Source organism: Orycteropus afer, unplaced genomic scaffold, assembly GCF_000298275.1.
Source record: "Orycteropus afer afer isolate SDZICR_OR568_19922 unplaced genomic scaffold, OryAfe1.0 scaffold00017, whole genome shotgun sequence".
Classification (NCBI taxonomy): domain Eukaryota; kingdom Metazoa; phylum Chordata; class Mammalia; order Tubulidentata; family Orycteropodidae; genus Orycteropus; species Orycteropus afer.
The window spans coordinates 4,296,547-4,315,380 of record NW_006921604.1 but is presented as its reverse complement, the minus strand read 5'-3'; the positions used below and the strand labels follow the sequence as shown (position 1 = coordinate 4,315,380).

The following is an 18,834-nucleotide window of genomic DNA, read 5'->3' as shown; positions in this document are numbered from 1 at the left end:
GATTCTGATTCATAGCATTTCTATTGGGCTTCCAAGGGTGTAAATCTTTATAGAAGTAGAATGCTTTATCTTCCTTCTGTGGAGCAGCTGGTGGGGATTTGAATTGCTGACTTGATTAGCAGCCAAATGTCTTACCTGCTATACTGTGGCAGAGGGCGGGGGGAGGGTGAGAAAGAGGGAAAAAGGAGAGATTTACTTCAAGAGATAACCCCCCAAAAAAAACAAACTCACTGCCGTGGTGTTGGATCCGACTCATAGCGGTCCCTCCTTGGGTTTCTGAGATGGTATCACTATGGGAGGAGCTCTGGTGATGTAGTGCCTAAGACACTTGACTGCTAACCAGAAGGCTGGGGGTTCAAATCCACCAGCCACTCCTTGGAAAGAAGATTAGGCAATCTACTTCCATAGTGATACTGTCTCGGAAACCCAAGGAGGGGTCGTTATGAGTTGAATCTGACTCAACAGCAGTGGGTTATCACTATGGAAGTACATTGCCCAATTTTCCTTCTGAGGAGTGGCTGGTGGGTTTGAACTGCCAGCTTTCTGGTTAGCACTCAAATGCCTTAGGTCATGTGATTGTGGGGGTTGGCAAGTCCAAAATCCATAAGTCAGGTGGAATGCTAGAGACTTCTGCAGGCTTGCATCCCAAGATGCATAGGTCAGACAAGGGAAACAGTGCAGAGTGAAAAGAGAGGTTGAGTTCTTCCAAAATATCTGTTTATAGTCTAGAGGATGACCACATCCTAAGGAAACTCCTCTTTCAACTGATTAATTACATTAGATTACATTGTGGAAAATCATTACATTACATTATATTTGACTGTATTGGCCAAATCACTGAGAATCATAGCCTAGCCAAGTTGACACATAAAATTAACTATCACAGGCATGAGAACCTTTCTAAGGACTGAGAGTTTTAGTCATGGAGTGTACTTCAGATGGCTGCCTGCCTCTATAATTTCTTGTGCTCCTTCCTGTGAGTGCTGACTGTGTTGCTGTGTCCATTCACATCTCTGGTTTTCCTCACAGATATGCTGGGGCCCTCCTGGATGAGGACATCTTCCATGGGAAGGAGCTCATCAACAGTCGCTCACTGCAGGCTCTGGTGGCAGGCCTGAAGGCCTACAGTACCTGGGAAAACATCAGCTGCTTGCAGGACTGCCGTGAGTGCACTGGAGGCATGGTGAGCCCCAGGCCAAGTGGCCCTGCAGGGACCAGAGAGGCACTAGAGCTGCTGGGATCTCCAAGGATCAGCACTCATAGCAGGGTGGTGGTGGTTATGGCGGACTGTGTGCAGTGTGTGTGGGAGTGAAGAAGTGCAGGCTCCAGAGTCAGACACAAATACCAACTCTGCCCAGTGACTCAGTGTACTACTTGTGTGTGTGTCCACCTCGTTCAATAATGCAAGGAGTGATATAGATAATGTTTGTAAAATGCTTTGCCTCCAGTGCCTGGCCCATGGAAGCAAATACCATTTGTGATGGTGGTGGTTGTTGACATTATAAGAAAGGGCCCCCAGGGTTCCAGTGGTCAAAGTTCTACTCCAGTGTTTTAACTCTTTGGGGAGAGTGCAGGATATGACCTCAGGGGTTTCCCACCCCAAGAAAGGAACCAGAAGGCTGAGGGGAAGTGCTAAGTTTAGAGACTTCCTGGTGTGTCCCCTGCCCCTGGGCCTCTGGCTGGATTGTGGGGTAAAGGATTCAAGATGTGATAAATCCCAATATGAATCGTTGGTGAGTTGAGGGAGAATCTAGGAATAGCTTTGAGTTGTGCTGTCTTCCCACCACCACCCCCAAACCTGAGCGCAGAGTGACCTGCAGGATGCTAGGAGTTTCTGCCCCTTGTGGGGTCCCAGAGCTGGTGGGAAGAGGGACCCAAACATGCTCCCTAGGGTATGACCTGTGGGACTTACAGGCCTGTGACTTAGTGACATGGTAAGACCATAGCCATCAGCAGTGGTGGCAGTTGGGGTTCATCCCTAGATAGAAACCCCACATAGCAGGGTCCATGGAAGCCAGAAATATGCTGCTTCATTGACTTGTGGGGCATGGGCAGTGGCTATTGAAGCCTCCAGATGATTTCTTCTGGAAGAAGGTGTGCAGACAAGGCATGTGCTGGGCCTTTGATCTGGATTTAAGTCCTGAATTTGGTTAAATGTTAACCTGTAAATAGCATCACTAAATCAGAAAGGAGGATCAAGAGTTTTTGACAGTGATAGAGCAAGGGTCCAGAGTAAGTCACTGCAGCCACAGAAATAAAAGGGGGAAGATGTACATCTGTAAAGCAAGACACCCTGCCTCTGCACTAGAGTGGGAGTGGTGTGGCAGGCTGAGCAGGGGAAGATGTGCCTTTATGAAAGGCAGAACTATAGTCAGAAGCTGGAGGGTTTGGCCCACATAACAATGCAGCTGGGAATAAAGGGCTGCTGGAACTTACTCATTGGAAAGTCAGGTTTAGGCAGAGTGGAGCCCCTGGGCAGACACAGCTTTTGCTTTTCTGTGTATGTAATGGGTGACTTCAGGGTGGTCATTTACCTTCAGATGGCTAAGTAGAGATGTGTCGATGATAGTGTTTGAAAGGGGCATCTTGGTGGTGGACATGTTTGCTTTGTCCCTGTGGGCATGTTGTGTGCATGTCTACATGGCAAAGAAAGAAAATGAAAAGTATAATGTTGGCTGGTACTGGGGCTCAATGGGGCGTGGAGCCAAGGTCCTACAAGGCAGCCCTGAACAATGGCTCAGCCTGGCCATCCTTGGTGACCTGGCAAGTCAGGAGGCTCCTACCGTGTGTCTAGATCCTCTCTACAGCTCCACGGAGGTGGCTTCCTCTTCAAACAAGAGTGTATTGGCATCACTGGGCACAGACCCCTGGGATTCCGGGGTGCAGCGAGAAGGCTCAGGTCAGCTGTGGGAGGTCAGACCTGGAGTGACCCCTGAGGCAGGGATATATGCACACAGAAGGAGTTTGGTCACTGTTAGCTCTGATAATGTGGACCCTGACAAGTGACTCACTCAATCAAACCACCTATGGGCTTCTCTTCTAATCTTTTTTCTGTGGCTCATTTCCCTTTGTAAGTTTCTTGGGCTGGTGTGCCCCAAAGCCTTCACACCCCCTTACAACACAGTGGCTTTCTGCCTGTGCACCCTTTATGACCCTTTGTCCTCAGTCATGGTCCTGGTGTTCCTTTCTGGGAGAGACTGTGTTCTTGCATAGTCAATAGGAGCCCTCAAGGGCTGCCCAGAACAATCAGCCCTCACCCTACCACCCTGTAGTCTGTCTGGTCATATTCTCCCTGGATTCCCAGGACCACTCCCTTCCATATTATAGAAGAGACATGACAATTAAGCAGCTTGTCCTGAGTCCTGCTGGAGAGCTGCTTTTCAGGCTGGAATGTGGCGCTGCAATCCTACTGTGCCCTGAAGCCTCACACAGCTTTGCTTCCCAATAGCTTCTTAGCAACCTGAGTGGAGAGGGCCCTGATTTCCATTTTCATTCATTTCTTCTCCTCCCTATTCCCATATCCACCCTAGCACAGGGCTATTTGTGGAGTCATAAACATTTGAAAGAAGACACACACATCTTCTAATTGCTTTAAGTTCAGATTTCTACAGACTGCATCTTCTTCAGGTCACAGATCTCTGGGAGTGGTGAGAAGTGTAGGGGCTGAGTCTGGGGGCTATTGAGAGGATACCGAGAATACAGGGTCTTTTATAGCCTGTAGGACTAAGCAGGTCTGGTTCCCAAAATTGTATAGAAACACACATTTACTGTCTTTGGAGCCAATAATCCTGGGCAAGTTATTATCTTATCTATGTCTTAGTTTTCCAATATATAAAATGAGAATAACAAACCTTCCATTATAGAGGCTTTATAGGAGATAGTGAGCATAAAATGCTTGACACATGTACCCATGAATTAGCAGTTGATGTCCCTGTGATGTGCTCCAGGCCTGGATATTTGGAGAGAAAAAACAAACAAACTACATGGTCTCTTTCTGCTTGTCATCATAGCAGGTCGACCAGTATATGCAGAGCCCAGCACACTGCACCATGCCCTGTGCAGGAGCAGGAGCTGAGAGGACTTGGTGGGATCTGGGGAGGGTCTCCAAATAGTACCATTTTAACAGCCTAAAGAACAGGCAAGAGCCTTCCAGATGGGGATTGGAGGACCTGCTGGGCAGGGGACACCTGCACACAGGATGGAGGTGTGAGAGTGTGTGGCATATGGAAGACACTAGAACAGGCATAGCTGGGCCCAAGCAACTATTACCTCTAAAATCTGCACAGTCTCCTCTTGACAGCACATTAGTTGGGGACAAATTTTGATATCCGAGTACCTAAGGAGCTCTGGTGGCCTAGGGCCTAAGGTATCTAACTACTAACCAGAAGGTTGGTGGTTCAAAACCACCAGCCACTCTACAGAAGGAAGATTGGATGATCTATATCCATAAAGATTTACTGCATCAGAATTCCAAAAGGGGGTTGCTGTGAGTCAGAATTGACTTGATGGCACTGAGTTTGGTTTTTTGGTTTGGTTTAATGTAGGAGAGAGATACTTGAGAAAAGGGCTAGGATGGGAAATCCTTATACAGTTTACCAAAGTATGGGTGTATCTGACACCTAATTTTTACCTCTGCTCTAAGCATGTGGCTCTGTGAAATCCTGTTTCTCTCAATCAATAATTTTAGTATTTGTTGCTATTGCCTAAAGTGAGTATGGGCTACTGAAGGCACCTTCTTTGCTAAGTAAGGCATATGTGAAATCATATTTATTGTATTATTTTTACCAGTTACAAAATAATACACATCTTTTATAGAAATTTTTGAAAATATAGAAAAGAGACATGACAACTAAGCAGACTGTCCTGAGGAAAGAAAGGAGAAAGTAAATATATCCTGCAATTACTCTTGTTAGAGATTCATATTACCATTTATGCTATATTATTTCTATGTTATTTGTGTGTGTGTTTGAGTGAAATTTTATAAACTTCCTTTTTTACCAAAGAATTTGATGGGGACATTTCCAGATTACTCTTTCACAGTAAATTTTAATAATTTGTCCTGTTTATCACCTATTTAAATTCTCTAGGTGGCACAAATAGTTTGTGCTCAACTAGTAACCTAAGGTTTGGCTGTTCAAACCCACTCAATGGTACTTCAATAGAAAGGCCTGGCAATCTGCTTCCATTAATATTAAAATTAAAATTACAGCCTATGGAAAATTCTGCTCTGTAAGACATGGGGTTGCCATGAGTTAGAACTGACTCAGTGGCAACAGGTTGGATTTTGTTTCTTTTATTTATCACATGATTATACCATATTTTAATTCACCCAATCCCTTAGGTTATGCTATTTTTTTCTTTATTATAAATGATATTATAGAAAAAATTCTATAACAAAGCTTCAGGATCCAGGTAAGGGGCTGGGAAGTGGGACCCAACCCCCCAGGCTAGAAAGGGAGGGAACCGCTGGGGACAACAAAGCAGCAGGATCAAGGTAGGAATTATGTAAGGAGAGGGCGGAGAGGTTTCCAAAAGCTAAAGGAGACAAACCTGTCTGTCAGTTGTCATCCTGTGATGGCTTGTGCGTTGCTGTGAGGCTTGAGGTTGGACATACCTTTTTTCAACAACACAAATGGTGGGTATACATGCTGACTTTGCCAAATGGAATACACAGTAATCAAATTGCCTACATCTGTGGCAAAAGGTGATGGAAAAGCTCAATATCTTCAGCCAAAACAAGGCCAGGAGTTGATTGTGGAACAGACCATCAACTGCTCATATGCAAGTTCAAGTTGAAGTTGAAGACAATTAAAACAAGTCCACAAGAGCCAAAATATGACCTTGAATATATCTCTCCTGAATTTAGAGACCATCTAAAGAATAGATTTGATGCATTGAACACTAATGACTGAAAACCAGAGGAATTGTGGGATGACATCAAGAACATCATCCGTGAAGAAAGCAAGAAGTCATTAAAAATACGAGAAAAAAAGAAAAGACCTAAATGGATGTCAGAAGAAACTCTGAAACGTGCCCTTCAGTGAAGGGTAGCTAAAGCAAATGGAAGAAACGACAAGATAAAAGAGCTAAACAGAAGATTTCAAAGAGCAGCTCAAGCAGACAAAGCCAATTACTATAATGAAATGTGAAAAAACCTGGAGTTAGAAAACCAAAAGGGAAGAACACACTCAGCATTTCTCAAGCTGAAAGAACTGAGGAAAAAAATTAAGCCTTGAATTTCAATATTGAAAGATTCTGTGGCCAAAATATTAGATGATGTAGGAAGCATCAAAAGAAGATGGAAGGAATACACAGTCACTGTACCAAAAAGACCTGGTCAGTCTTCATCCATTTCTCTTCAGGAGGTGGCATATGTTCAGGAACCAATGGTACTAAAGGAAGAAGTGAAAGCTGCACTGAAGGAATTAATGAAGAACAAGGCTCCAGGAATTGATAGAATACCCGTTGAGATGTTTCAGCAAACAAATGTCCTGCTGGAGGCACTCAATTGTCTATGCCAAGAAATTTGGAAGCTAGCTACCCGGCCAACTGACTGGAAGAGATCAATATTTGTACCCATTCCAAAGAAAGGTGATTCCACAGAATGTGGAAATTATCAAACAATATCATTAATATCACATGCAAGTAAAATTTTACTTGACAAAGAACCTCCAGAAGTCAAGCTGGATTCAGAAGAGGATGTGGAATAAGGGATATCATTGCTGATGTCAGATAGATCTTGGCTGAAAGCAGAGAATACTAGAAAGATGTTTACTTGTGTTTTATTGACTAGGCCAAAGCATTTGATTGTGTGGATCATAAGAAATTGTGGAAAACATTGAGAAGAATGGGAATTCCAGAACACTTGATTATACTCATCAAGAATCTGTAGATAGACAAGGAGGCTGTCGTTTGAACAGAACAAGGGGACACTGCATAGTTTAAAATCAAGAAGGGAGTGCAACAGGGTTGTATCCTTTCCCCATAATTATTCAATCTGTATGCTGAGCAAATAATCTGAGAAGCTGGACTATATGAAGAAGAATGTGGTATTAGGATTGGAGGAAGAATCATTAACAACCTGCGATATGCTGATGACACAACTTTGCTTGCTGAAAGTGAGGATGACTTGAAGCACTTACTGATGAAGGTTGAAGAATACAGTCTGCAGTATGGATTACATCTCAATATAAAGAAAACAAAAATCCTCACAACTGGACCTATAAGCAGCATCACGATAAATGGAGAAAAGATTGAAGTTGTCAAAGAATTCACATTACTTGGTTCTACAATCGATGCCAACGGAAGCAACAGTCAGCATATCAGATGACATATGTTGTTGTTGTTATGTGCCGTCAAGTCAGACCCGACTCATAGTGACCCCACCTTGGGTTTCTGAGGCAGTATCACTACAGAAGTAGATTTCCCCATCTTCCTTCCAAGGAGTGGTTGATGGGTTTGAACCGCCAGCCTTCTGGTTAGCAGTCAAGTGCCTTAGGCACTATGCTACCAGAGCTCCCCAGATGATGTATAGCACTGGGGAAATCAGCTGCAAAGGGCCTCTTTGAAATGCTGAAGAGCAAAAATGTCTCCTTGAGGACTAAGGTGTGCCTGACACAAGCCATGGTATTTTCAGTTGACTCATGTGCATGTGAGAGCTGGACAATGAAGAAGGAAGATCAAAGAAGAATCAATGCTTTTGAGTTGTGGTGTTGGTGAAGAATGCTGAAAGTACCATGGACTGCTTGCTCAAAGAACTAACAAATATATCCTGGAGAGGAAATGCAGCCAGAATGCTCCTTGGAAGCGAGAACGGCCAGACTTCGTCTTACATGCTTTTGTCATATTATCAGAAGGGACCATTCCCTGGAGAAGGATGTCATGCTTGGTAAGATGGAGGGTCAATGAAAGAGGGGAAGGCCCTCAACGAGATGGATTGACATAGTGGTAATGGCGATGGGCTCAAGTATAGCAGGGATCGTGGAGCTGGTGCAGGACTGGGCAGTGTTTCATTTTGCTGTGCCTAGGGTCACTATGAATCAGAAACGACTCGACGGCACCTAACAACAACAACAACAACGAAAAAGTTGTATTACCTAACTTTTTTTTTTGGCATACCTATGATTGTTCCCTTGAGATAAAATACTTAAATGATACTGCTATTGTCAACAAATGTTATACTAATTTCCATTCCCACCTGTAGTTGAACACAGAATGCTTAATGGATACTGGACCAATAGCTCTCAAATTCTTTTGACCATGACCCAAAGTAAAAGAAACACTTTTCTTTCCAAGGCTATATTTATAGACATATGTATTTTAAAGTGAAAAAGAAATTCCATGGAACCATACCAACCTTATTATCATGATGTGCTCTCATATTTTCCACTTGTTTTATGTCATTGTGTTTTTTTTTTTTTAAGAAAGCTAGTCATGATGCATTAAGTTGATTTTATCACTCACTGGTATGTCATAGCCTCTAGCTTGTAAAACATGGCCCTCACTGATTGAACAGAAAGGGCTTTGCTCTAGTTGAAGTCCTCCAGGTCAACAGACTGAGTCTATTGTGAGAAAAAGAAGCTGGAGTTCCATGGGATACATTTTCTAGCTCAGTCTGTGGGATGTCTTCTGCTGAGAACAAAATTTTGTTTTCACTGGAATGTTTCTAATTTGGCCTTTAAAATTTATATTTGAAAGTGAAAATAATAGTAATAATAAAAGCCTTTAAATGTCTCCTAGCATTGACATTTAGAAAATGTTATCAGTTCTTCCTTCCTACTTGGATTACCTTGGATCCGAGGAGGGGATGGAAGCGTGTACTCAGCAGCCTCCAGAGTTTGGTTTAGATGAGAGACCATGATCCCAGCACTGTTGCTCTTGAACTGCTCTGTGGAAACCTTTAGATTCTGAGTTTCTTTCTGTCCACAGATTAATGTTTCCGTAGCACTTGGCGAGTAATTTTAATAATGTGTTCGTTCTGTGTCAAGAAATCATGAGAATGTTTTAGGTTGGATATTTCTACAGTAGTCTTGCCAATTCTTGCCTTCTTGGGATAATAGGCTGAATGTTGCAAGAGTAATATTTAATTGCTTAAAGAATGTCCCTAGCAGTGAAGTAAATGCAAGGTACAAATAGTAGTGGAACATTGGAGTTAAATAATATTTTTTTTCCTTTTAATTACCTTTTGCTCAACCTTTAACTTTTCTTACTATCTCTACCTTTTTGACATAGTCTGTCAGTTTTTCCTTATAAAGCCTGGGTTAAATGAGATTTCATTTATGAAAAAAAAAAAAAAAAATTTCTAACTCAGATCATTAAATGAAAAATGTATGTTGTAACTTTTGTAATTTATGTTCATACAAATATTTCGTAGGTTTAATGACTACCAATTAAGAGTCTTGTGAGATATTTTGAAGAATTTTCTATGTGTAGAACACTATACTCAGTGCTGAGGGAATAAAAATGTGTCCAATTTATTCCTTGTACTGAGGGCCATGTGATGAGAGCGGGGTTCACTGAACACTATAAGTATGGAACTGGGAGGCCCTAGAGTTTCAGTGAAAAAAAAAGTATAGGAGATTTCTGCTTCTGAGCAAGATGGAGTAACAGACATCAGATTTAACTTTCTGTCTGAAACAACCAAAAAAAATGAATGAGACATATGTATGTACAAAACAGTGTTTAAGATACTAGGCATTAGGCAGTGAAAGACAGTGATCTGTGAGAGACAAGAAACAAACCAGATGGGCCTAAGATTGCCCCAGATTACTGCCCTGAGAGTGTTTCTAGGCTATGGCTCAGGGAGGGGGCCACCTAGGCAAGTTCAGCAGGCTTCCGGAGTTGAGGAGATGAGGTTGGAAGTCCAGGGAGAACAGGGAGTTTTCAGGGTAGAGTACTGTAGGGAAGAGAATTATACAGAGATATAACTCAGATCTTCAGTTGCATACTGATTAGTGCCTGGTTATGAATAAACTAGCCATCTCTGAGGAAAGAAGCATCCAAAAGGATTAGATAGGATAATACCTGCTGCCACATGGGGCCAGGAGTTGTGCTTTTTTTCTGCCAACCAGCCTGGAAAACCCTAATACTCACAGCCTGAGAGAAAAAGAAATGTTATTGTGAAACAACAAAGAATGATGACAGCAGATTTCTCATTGGAAACAATGCAAGGGAGAAGAAAGCAGAGCAATATCTTTAAAGTACTGAAAGAAAAAAAAATCAGTCTAAAAGTCTATAACCAGTAGAATTATATTTCAAAAATGAAGATGAAATAAAGGTATTTTCAGACTTGGAAAAGTTTGAAGAATTCAACTGCACTATAAAAATAAATAAAGGAAAAAATATTTTAAAAGTATATTATTTTCTTTCTTCACATGGAAAGAAAATGACACTAGATCGAAATAAGGATCCACACAAGAGAATGAAAAGCATCAGAAATAGTAATGATATTAATAAAGATAGAAGGTTTTTTTTTGGGGGGGGAGAGATATTTAAAACTTAAAGTTAATTGACCCCTGCAAAAATGGCAATGATCGGGGAAAACAAATAAACAAAACAGAAAATAACAAATGCCTGTGAAGTTAGGTATATAAATAACAAAACTTAAATTTCTAAAAAAGGCCAGACCTACTGGACCAATGGAGACTAGAGGAATCCTCAAAATTATCACCCAAATATACTTTTGAACTTGAAATTGAGTTATTTCTTCAGGTCACCGTTCAACCAAATAATAGATTGGTTTATAAAATAAATATATCACTCGTGAGTAGTGTGCTCCTTTAAACCATTAACTACAGGTATACCTTGTTTGATTGTGTTCCACAGATTCTGTGTTTTTTACAAATTGAAGCTTTGCGGCAACCCTGTGGTGAACAAGTCTATTGGCACCATTTTTCCAACAGCATGTGCTCACTTAGTGTCTCTGTGTCACATTCTGCTTATTCTCATAGTATTTCAAACTTTTTCATAATGTTGTTGCACATTTAATAGACTACAGTATAGTGTAAACATAACTTTTATATGCATTGCAAAACCAAAAAATTCATGTGACACATTTTATTGTGATACTCACTTTATTGTGGTGGTCTGGAACCAAACCTGTAATACCTCCAAGGTATGCCTGTATATGAGACCATATGGTCAACAGTTACCCAGAAGCAAATATGAGAAAGCAAGGAGGGGAAGAGAAACTTCATTGGCAACTAACAACAAAAATGTATTAATAAACACTTTAAGTGCAAATATCCCAATAAAAAAGCACAGATTGTCAGATTGGATAAAAAAGCAAGACCCAATTTTTTCCTCCCTACAAGAAACATATTTCAAATGTAAAGACACAAATAGATTAAAACTAAAAGATTGAAAAAAAAAATACTGATCAGAAGAAAGCCAGAGTAAATTTCAGAGCAAAGAATATTACCGGAGATAATGTTCTATGGAAACAGAACAAACAGAATGGAAATAATGAGAATGCTGACCTATTATAAAAATTGTAACAATCACAGAAAGATTTGTATAAAAATTATTAATGAGAAACCTAATTTGTTGTGTAAACTTTCATCTAAAACACAATAAATATTATTTTATTTTAAAAAAAGATAAGTGAATGTTTAAACAACAACAAGAAAAAAGAATGTAATGTAAGGTTTATAACATATATAAAATAAGCTGTGTGACAACAATAACATACAAATCAGAAGGGGAGAAATGGAAGTATACTATTTTAAAGTTTGTAACCTATATGTGAAGGAATATAATGTTAATTGAAAGTACACTGATAAATTAACACAATTCATGGTATAAATCTTAAAGCTACCACTAAAATAATAAAGAATTACAGCTACCACTAAAATAATAAAGAATTATAGCTAATAAGCCAACAAAGTAGTTTAAACAGAATAACAAATACTAAGTTAATCCAAAGGAAGACAGTAAAAGAGAAAATATGGAAGAATGAAGAGATCATTCAGATAGAAAACAAATAGAAAGATGGTAGATTTAAGCCTAACTAAAGACCCAAGCCATAGTTTTTTCAATTGCCTCATATGCATGTGAAAGCTGGACAATGAAAAGGGAAGATGGAAGATTAGATGCATTTGAATTGTGGTGTTGGCAAAGAATACCGATTGTACTATGGACTACCAGAAGAATGAATAAATCGGTTTTAGAAGCAGTACAATGACAATGCTTCTTAGAAGCGAGGATAATGATGCTTACGTTGTACAAATCATCAGGAAAGACCACTGCGTTAGGCTGGGTTCTCTAGAGAAGGAAAACCAGGAAAGCTTATATGTAGAGAGAGAAAGAGAAATTTATGTTAGGAAAATGGCTCACACACTCATAGAAGCTGGCAAGTCCCAAGTTCTAGGATCAAACATCAAGCTGGAGGCTTTTCCCAACTCAGGCAGTTGCAGGGACTGATGAGCTAAAGGTTGGCAGGCATTATACTGGCTGTTGACTCCAACGAATGAAGAATCCAAGATCTCCGGGTTCAATGGTGGATTGTTCACTCACCAACAGTTGTAGGCAGCACAACGGAATCCCGATCCACAGAAGAGTATCTCTTTTCCCAGGATGTCCATAAATATATTGGAAGCAGGCCACACCCCTAGGGAAACTCTCTTTCAGCCGTTTGGCTGCTCAAAACATATACAGCTGATCTCATCATGGGAATAACCCACATCACAATTGCTTAAACCACTCAAATTTGTGATCCAGCCAAGTTGACACACAACTCCAACCAGTAGCTAGAAAAGGACATCATGGTTAGTAAAGTGTAGTAGGGTCAAAAAAATGAGGTAAACTCTCAGTCAGATTGACTGACAAAATAGCCACAACAATAGAGTCAGATGTACTAGTGATCATGACAATGGCATAGAGCTGAGCAAGGTTACTTCTGTTATACGTAAGGTCACCATAAATTGGATGCAATTCATTGGCAACTAACAACAAGAATGTATTAATAAACTCTAAGTACAAATATCCCAATAAAAAAGCAGAGATTGTCAGATTGGATAAAAAAAGGAAGACCCAATTTTTTCCTCCCTACAAGAAATGTACTTCAAATATAAAGGCACAAATAGATTAAAACTAAAAGAGTAAAAACAAAAAATACTACTCAGAAGAAAGCTGGAGTGACTACATTAATATTAGACAAAGTAGATTTCAGAGTGAAGATTATTACTAGAGATAATGATAAAGGGGTCAATTCTTCAAAAGGTTCCAAATAGATATATACCAAATAACAATCTGATGAGGTGGATACTTTAGTTATTCCACTTTGCAGATGAAAAAACTAAGGTTCTGGGCATTTGGACTTGCCTGAACTCCCACAGGTTACCAAGAGCAAAGCTGGGATTTGAAGCCAGCCTTCCTAACCTCAGAGCCCATGTGGATATAGTAAAGCTATACTTAGAGGAGGAGGGTAGGATATAAGACTAGGGATGCCTGGGGAAGCTTCCCCAAGGAGGTGTGGCTCAGCTTCACTGTGTAGAATAAGCAGAAGTTAGCTGGAGGAACAGGACCCCTCTACACCTTGCATTTGTACATAGGCCCTACTTGAGTTTAACAAACTCTTGACATAAGGAGGTCCATACTTACCAAAAGATGAGGCACTAACTTCCATGGGGCTTTGTGTCTCTAGTGCTGCAAACCTACCTTCCCTACTGATTCTCCATACCAGATTGCAATTTTTTCCCATATCAGACATAGTATATGCAGGGGCCCAGCACTGAGACATGCCCTGGCCTGGAACTATGGGTCTCTGCTTTTTATTTGTTTTTCTTAGCAGTTGTTAAGTGTTCCCTATGTGTAGGCACTTTTATAACCTCTTTTTTTTGTTGTTGTTATTGGGTGCCGTCCAGTATGTTGTAATTGAGCTAATTCTCAAATGAAGTGAGTACTATTTCTCGTCCTACCTTTTAAACCAAAAAGCTAACCCATTCCTGTAGAGTCGACTCTGACCCTGTAAGACAAAGTAGAACTGTCCTATAGGGTTTCCAAGGCTGTAACCTTTACAGAAGCAGACTGCCTCATCTTTCTCCCATGGAGCAGCTGGTGAGTTCAAACCATCAAGCTTTTGGTTAGCAGCTGAATGCTTAACTGCTGCACCACCAGGACTCTTTAGTCCCACTTTACACAGGAGGAAACTGAGACCAGAGAGATTAAGTGACTTGCCCACTTGTTGTTGTTGTTGTTGTTATGTGCCGTCGAGTCAAACCCGACTCATAGTGACCCCTCCTTGGGTTTCCAAGGCAGTATGACTACGGAAGTAGGAATTGCCCAACCTTCCTTCCGAGGAGTTGCCCACTTAAGTAGCTAAAAAAAGGGGTAAAGCCAGACTTTGACTTTGACTTTGACTTTGACTCCAAAGAGTCTGGCTCCAGAGCCTATTCTCTACCTCATTCTGCCATCAGCAAACTAGGTTGTATTAGTTTCTGCCTTCTCTTCCCTCCAGAAAATAGCTGCATACTCTTCAATGGATGAGCACAGTTTGAATCTGACCGGTTTTGCAGCTGTGTGACCTTGGGCAGGCACCCTCACCTTCCCAATGTTCAGTTCCCAAATCTCCATAGACAGGCCTTGCTGAGCTGCCCAGTGGTTAGTTACTATTTGTTAAACTGAATCTTCCTGCAATGATGGACTTTGGTAAGCAGAACCAGTGCCTTCTTTTCTATTCAGGCCATGTGACATGATTCCCTGATTTTTCTCCCTTGTTGTACAGCTGAGGGAAGTGAGGTGGAATGTGGTTAAGTTACTCACCCTAAACCTCTTTGGTGAGTTGAGGAGGGTCTGGACCAGGAGTTGGAAAGCAAAGCTCCCTCCTGGCGTTCAGCTGTGACAGTCCCGCTGGCCTTTGCTCCATGCTGACACATGTTCTGTATTTCAACTTCTAATCTAAGTTATGTAAGTGGAGAATCAAACTGGCCTCATTTGGACATGATGAAAGCCCTTCACCTGCCCACAAGGAACGCGGCTTTTGCAGTTCTCAACTGGTAAATCTGATTGGACACGTGACTCAGCACTTGGCTGCTTCTGTTTGTTTCCCACCTTATTTCTCTAGAAATTGATGGGGTCAACCAAGTTCTTATGACTGTTGATATTTAACTATGATTACACATTACCTCTTTTTTTCATATTCAAGCCATCATGGATTGAATTTCCTAAATTCAGTTGAGCGAGGCATAGGAGGAAAGGAGCCCTCGATCTCACATTGCTGCCTCGTGTGGGGCTTTGGGCTAGAGGGGACATTCTAAGAAATGGGAGGGGCACCTCATCATGGAAAAGATGCTGGTGGTAGAGCTATTGCTCCATCCCCAGCTTTTGACTTGGGCCTGAATGGCCAAACTCTTGGTGAAATATTATGGAGTCAATTTTCCCTCAAAATACTCCTCCACTTGTGGATGCAATCCTGTTTGGAAATAGGGTTTTCTTTGTTATGTTAATAAGGGTAAACCAGTGTAGGGTGTGACCTAAACCTTATCACTTCTAGGTTATGAAAACAGCAGATTAGACACCTACTCATAAACATAGGGAGGGGGGAGTGGAGCAGTGGGGCAGACACCATGTAAAGATTGTCTACCAACCAAAGAACACCTGGGACTACCTACAAGGAAGGAATTGAGATGACTGAGACTAATTTAGACTTTTAGCTTCTAGAATTGTGAAGAAATAAATTTCTGTTTTTTAAAGCCACCCACTTGTGGTATTATGTTACCACAGTGCTAGAAAACTAAGACATGGGACTTTGCAAAATGTGCATCTGGGTCTTAAATGTTACCTTTCCTAGATGCCCATGGCCTAAAGCCGTGCCCTCCATCCATGTTGGCTATCTTGATCCCAATGCTAGAAAAAATCATTCCAGAGCTCGCTAGGTCTCCAGGGTCCATCTCCACAGAGAATTTTAAGCAACGCCCCTAGGAAAGGCCCCTCGGCCGAGCCTTCTGATCTCAGCTCCTGGCTGCTCCAATTTTCCTCAGTGTGTTCCAGAATCCTATATGGAAGAGCAGAACTGGCTGCAGTAGAATAAGGAAATATCTGTACAAAACTGGGGCAGGATAAAGTCTCAGGAGAGATCTGCAACCCCGCACGATGATGAGGTTATCAGCAAGCATGCTTTGACCATTCCTTTCATGCTAGACATGAGGCTGTGGTTTGTTGTTTGCAGATGTAAACCAGCTGGACATTGACTGATTAATTATATTTTTGTGATTGCATAAGAAAACACTAACAGAGTTACAAGTGTTTGTAAATTAAAAAAAAGAAAAAGAAAAGAAAGTGATGGGATGCTGAGGCCCCTGGTCATTCAGTAGGCTCAGTCCCAAGATTAGTTAGTTCCTCAGAGGAATTCAATACCACCTCATTTGTCTGGCATTGGTCATCTCTTGAAACAGAACCAAGATTCTGAAATAAGCCAAACAGAACTCTGGGAATCCCAAAGAGATGTCACAGTGTTCACATGCTAAAGCTCAAGCACCTACTCCACTCCTGAAGGAACCTGGCTAACTTCCACTGGGAACCTGGTCATGCTCATTGAACAAATAGTTCAGAGTTCCCTAAGGTGTTATAGAGTAGCAAAGATAGAGGGTCTCTGCAGATACACTGACAATGCTGAGCAACTGCTGGTGACCAAAGGGGAGCCAAAGCCCCCATAACCCTGCTACCATCAAGTCAATTCCAACTCATAGCAACCCTACAGGACAGAGTAGAACTACCCCTAGGGTTTCAAGGCTGTAATCTTTACAGAAGCACACTGTCTCATCTTTCTCCACAGAGTAGCTGATGGGTTCAAATTGCCAACCTTTTGGTTAGCAGCTGAATGCTTTAACCACTGCACCACCAGAGCTCTGTAAGGGGACACAGAAGAACTATAAAAGCCAGACTCAAAAATTGAAGAACACAGCAGCCATGGCCACTTGGGTGGGGCAGTGAGTGTTGTTTCACTGTAGCTCCTGCCTAGCCCCGAAGAGGAATTGATCATTGTCCCAGTCACAGAGTCCTCTCAGCAAAGTGGGCTGTGTGTAGGCAGGCACATTGGTGTGAGGACAGATGGACTTTCATTATCTAGAACAAGCTCTTGTGGGTCACCTTTCATCCTAGGTAATTCAGAGTTACTTTTTCCTGGAATAAAATACTATTTGTTTGAATGCTCAACTTTTTCTAGCAACCTCCTGGAAATATAACTCTTAAAGCAGACAAGTAGGTCAGCCTGACTTGGATCTAAAATTGCAGAGACCATTTTGCTCTCTATCTAATTTCTTAAAGACAGATAGAGCCAAGAACAATCCTGGCTGGTGCCTACACCATGTATGGCTCATGGTTCTGGTGAAGGTCATGGTCTAGCTGGCTGGGATTGTGCATGTGGGTAGGACAGGAGAGAGTTTGGCTTCAGCATACCACCAAGTAACTGGATATTGGGTACGGCCCATACTCAAAGAGGGTCCAATGTACAATCTGGCAAATCTCCTGAGACGTATCTGGTTGGGGTCCAAGCACTGATATGGTCTCTTTAGTAGGAGGACCATCTCACTGATATAGGACAATTTTTTCAGCCACACCCTTTTGTGGACTCAAAAAATATATATTGTAAATCCTAAACTTTATGCCTGTGGAAGGAGGTCTGGTGGCACAGTGCCTAAGGCATTTATTTGACTACTAACTAGAAAGTTGAGGGTTCAAACCCGCCAGCTGCTCCTTGGAAGGAAGATAGTACAATCTACTTCTGTAAAGATTTACTTCCTTGGAAACCTAGTGGGAGTTGCTGTGAGTCAGAATTGACTCCATGGCAGTGGGTTTGGTTTTTTTGGAATTATGCCACTGAGTTACAATCCCATTTGATGATAGGTTTTTTGTTATGATAATGAGGAAGAATTAGTTTAGGGTGTGTTTTAAGTCAATCTCTTAACAAGATATAAAAAGAGCAAATTAGGACAAGCAAACAAGCAAAGATAGGGAAGAGATGCTAACCCACATGGAGAACTTCAAGGAACCAGGAAACAAGGTGAAGAGACAAGGACCTTCCCTCAGAGCTGTCAGAGAGCCTTCCCCCAAAAGCAGCACCCTGAATCTGGACTTCTAGCCTCCTCCGCTGTGAGAAAATAAATTTCTGTTTTTTAAAGCTATCCACATGAGGTATTTCTCTTATGTTGTTGTTGTTATTTGCCATTGAGTCAGACCCGACTCATAGCAACACGTCCTTGGGTTTCAGAGGTGGTATCACTATGGAACCTTCCTTCTGAGGAGTAACTGGTGGGTTTGAACCACCAGCCTTCTGGTTAGCAGTCAAGTGTCTTAGGCACTACTACCAGAGCTCCTATATTTCTCTTATAGCAGCACTGAATAACTAAGACAAGTCCCATCTTAATTTTCTAGGGCCCAGAAGGTCTCTAACCAACTCCCTCCCTTTCTCTTTCATTGGTCAGAGACACTTTCTCTAGATAGATTGGGGAATTTCTCGAAGAATCCCAACATTCCAGGCTCCAGATGAAAGTCTAGGGTGGCACTTTCTGAGCATTAGACAAAAAGTGGCTGGTTTGGTTGTAAGAATTTAGAAAGACAGCAGACACAAAAGAATCCCCTTATGATTATAACTTACTTCTCAAATTTGAGAGGATCTTGCCACAAGATTAGAGGTATCAACTCTTCTTTTTCAACAGAAATTTCCCACTTTGACTCGCATGACATTCCCCAAGTCCCTGCTAGGTGCAGTGTTGTTGTTGTTGTTGTTGTTGTTATGTGCCCTCGAGTCGGCCCCGACTCATAGTGACCCCTCCTTGGGTTTCCGAGGCAGTATCACTACAGAAGTAGGATTGCCCAACCTTCCTTCCGAGGAGTGGC

General features: G+C 41.6%; 1 protein-coding gene across 1 annotated transcript in view; it reads left to right on the top strand.

Moving 5' to 3' along the window:
* The window catches only part of ACOXL (acyl-CoA oxidase like), a 613,336-nt gene that overhangs the window by 272,778 nt on the left and 321,724 nt on the right, over positions 1–18,834 (top strand). Inside the window, exon 11 of the mRNA XM_007959419.2 lies at positions 1,030–1,183. Within this exon, the coding sequence (XP_007957610.2) occupies positions 1,030–1,183 (154 nt within the window). The remainder of the gene's footprint in view (positions 1–1,029; positions 1,184–18,834) is intronic.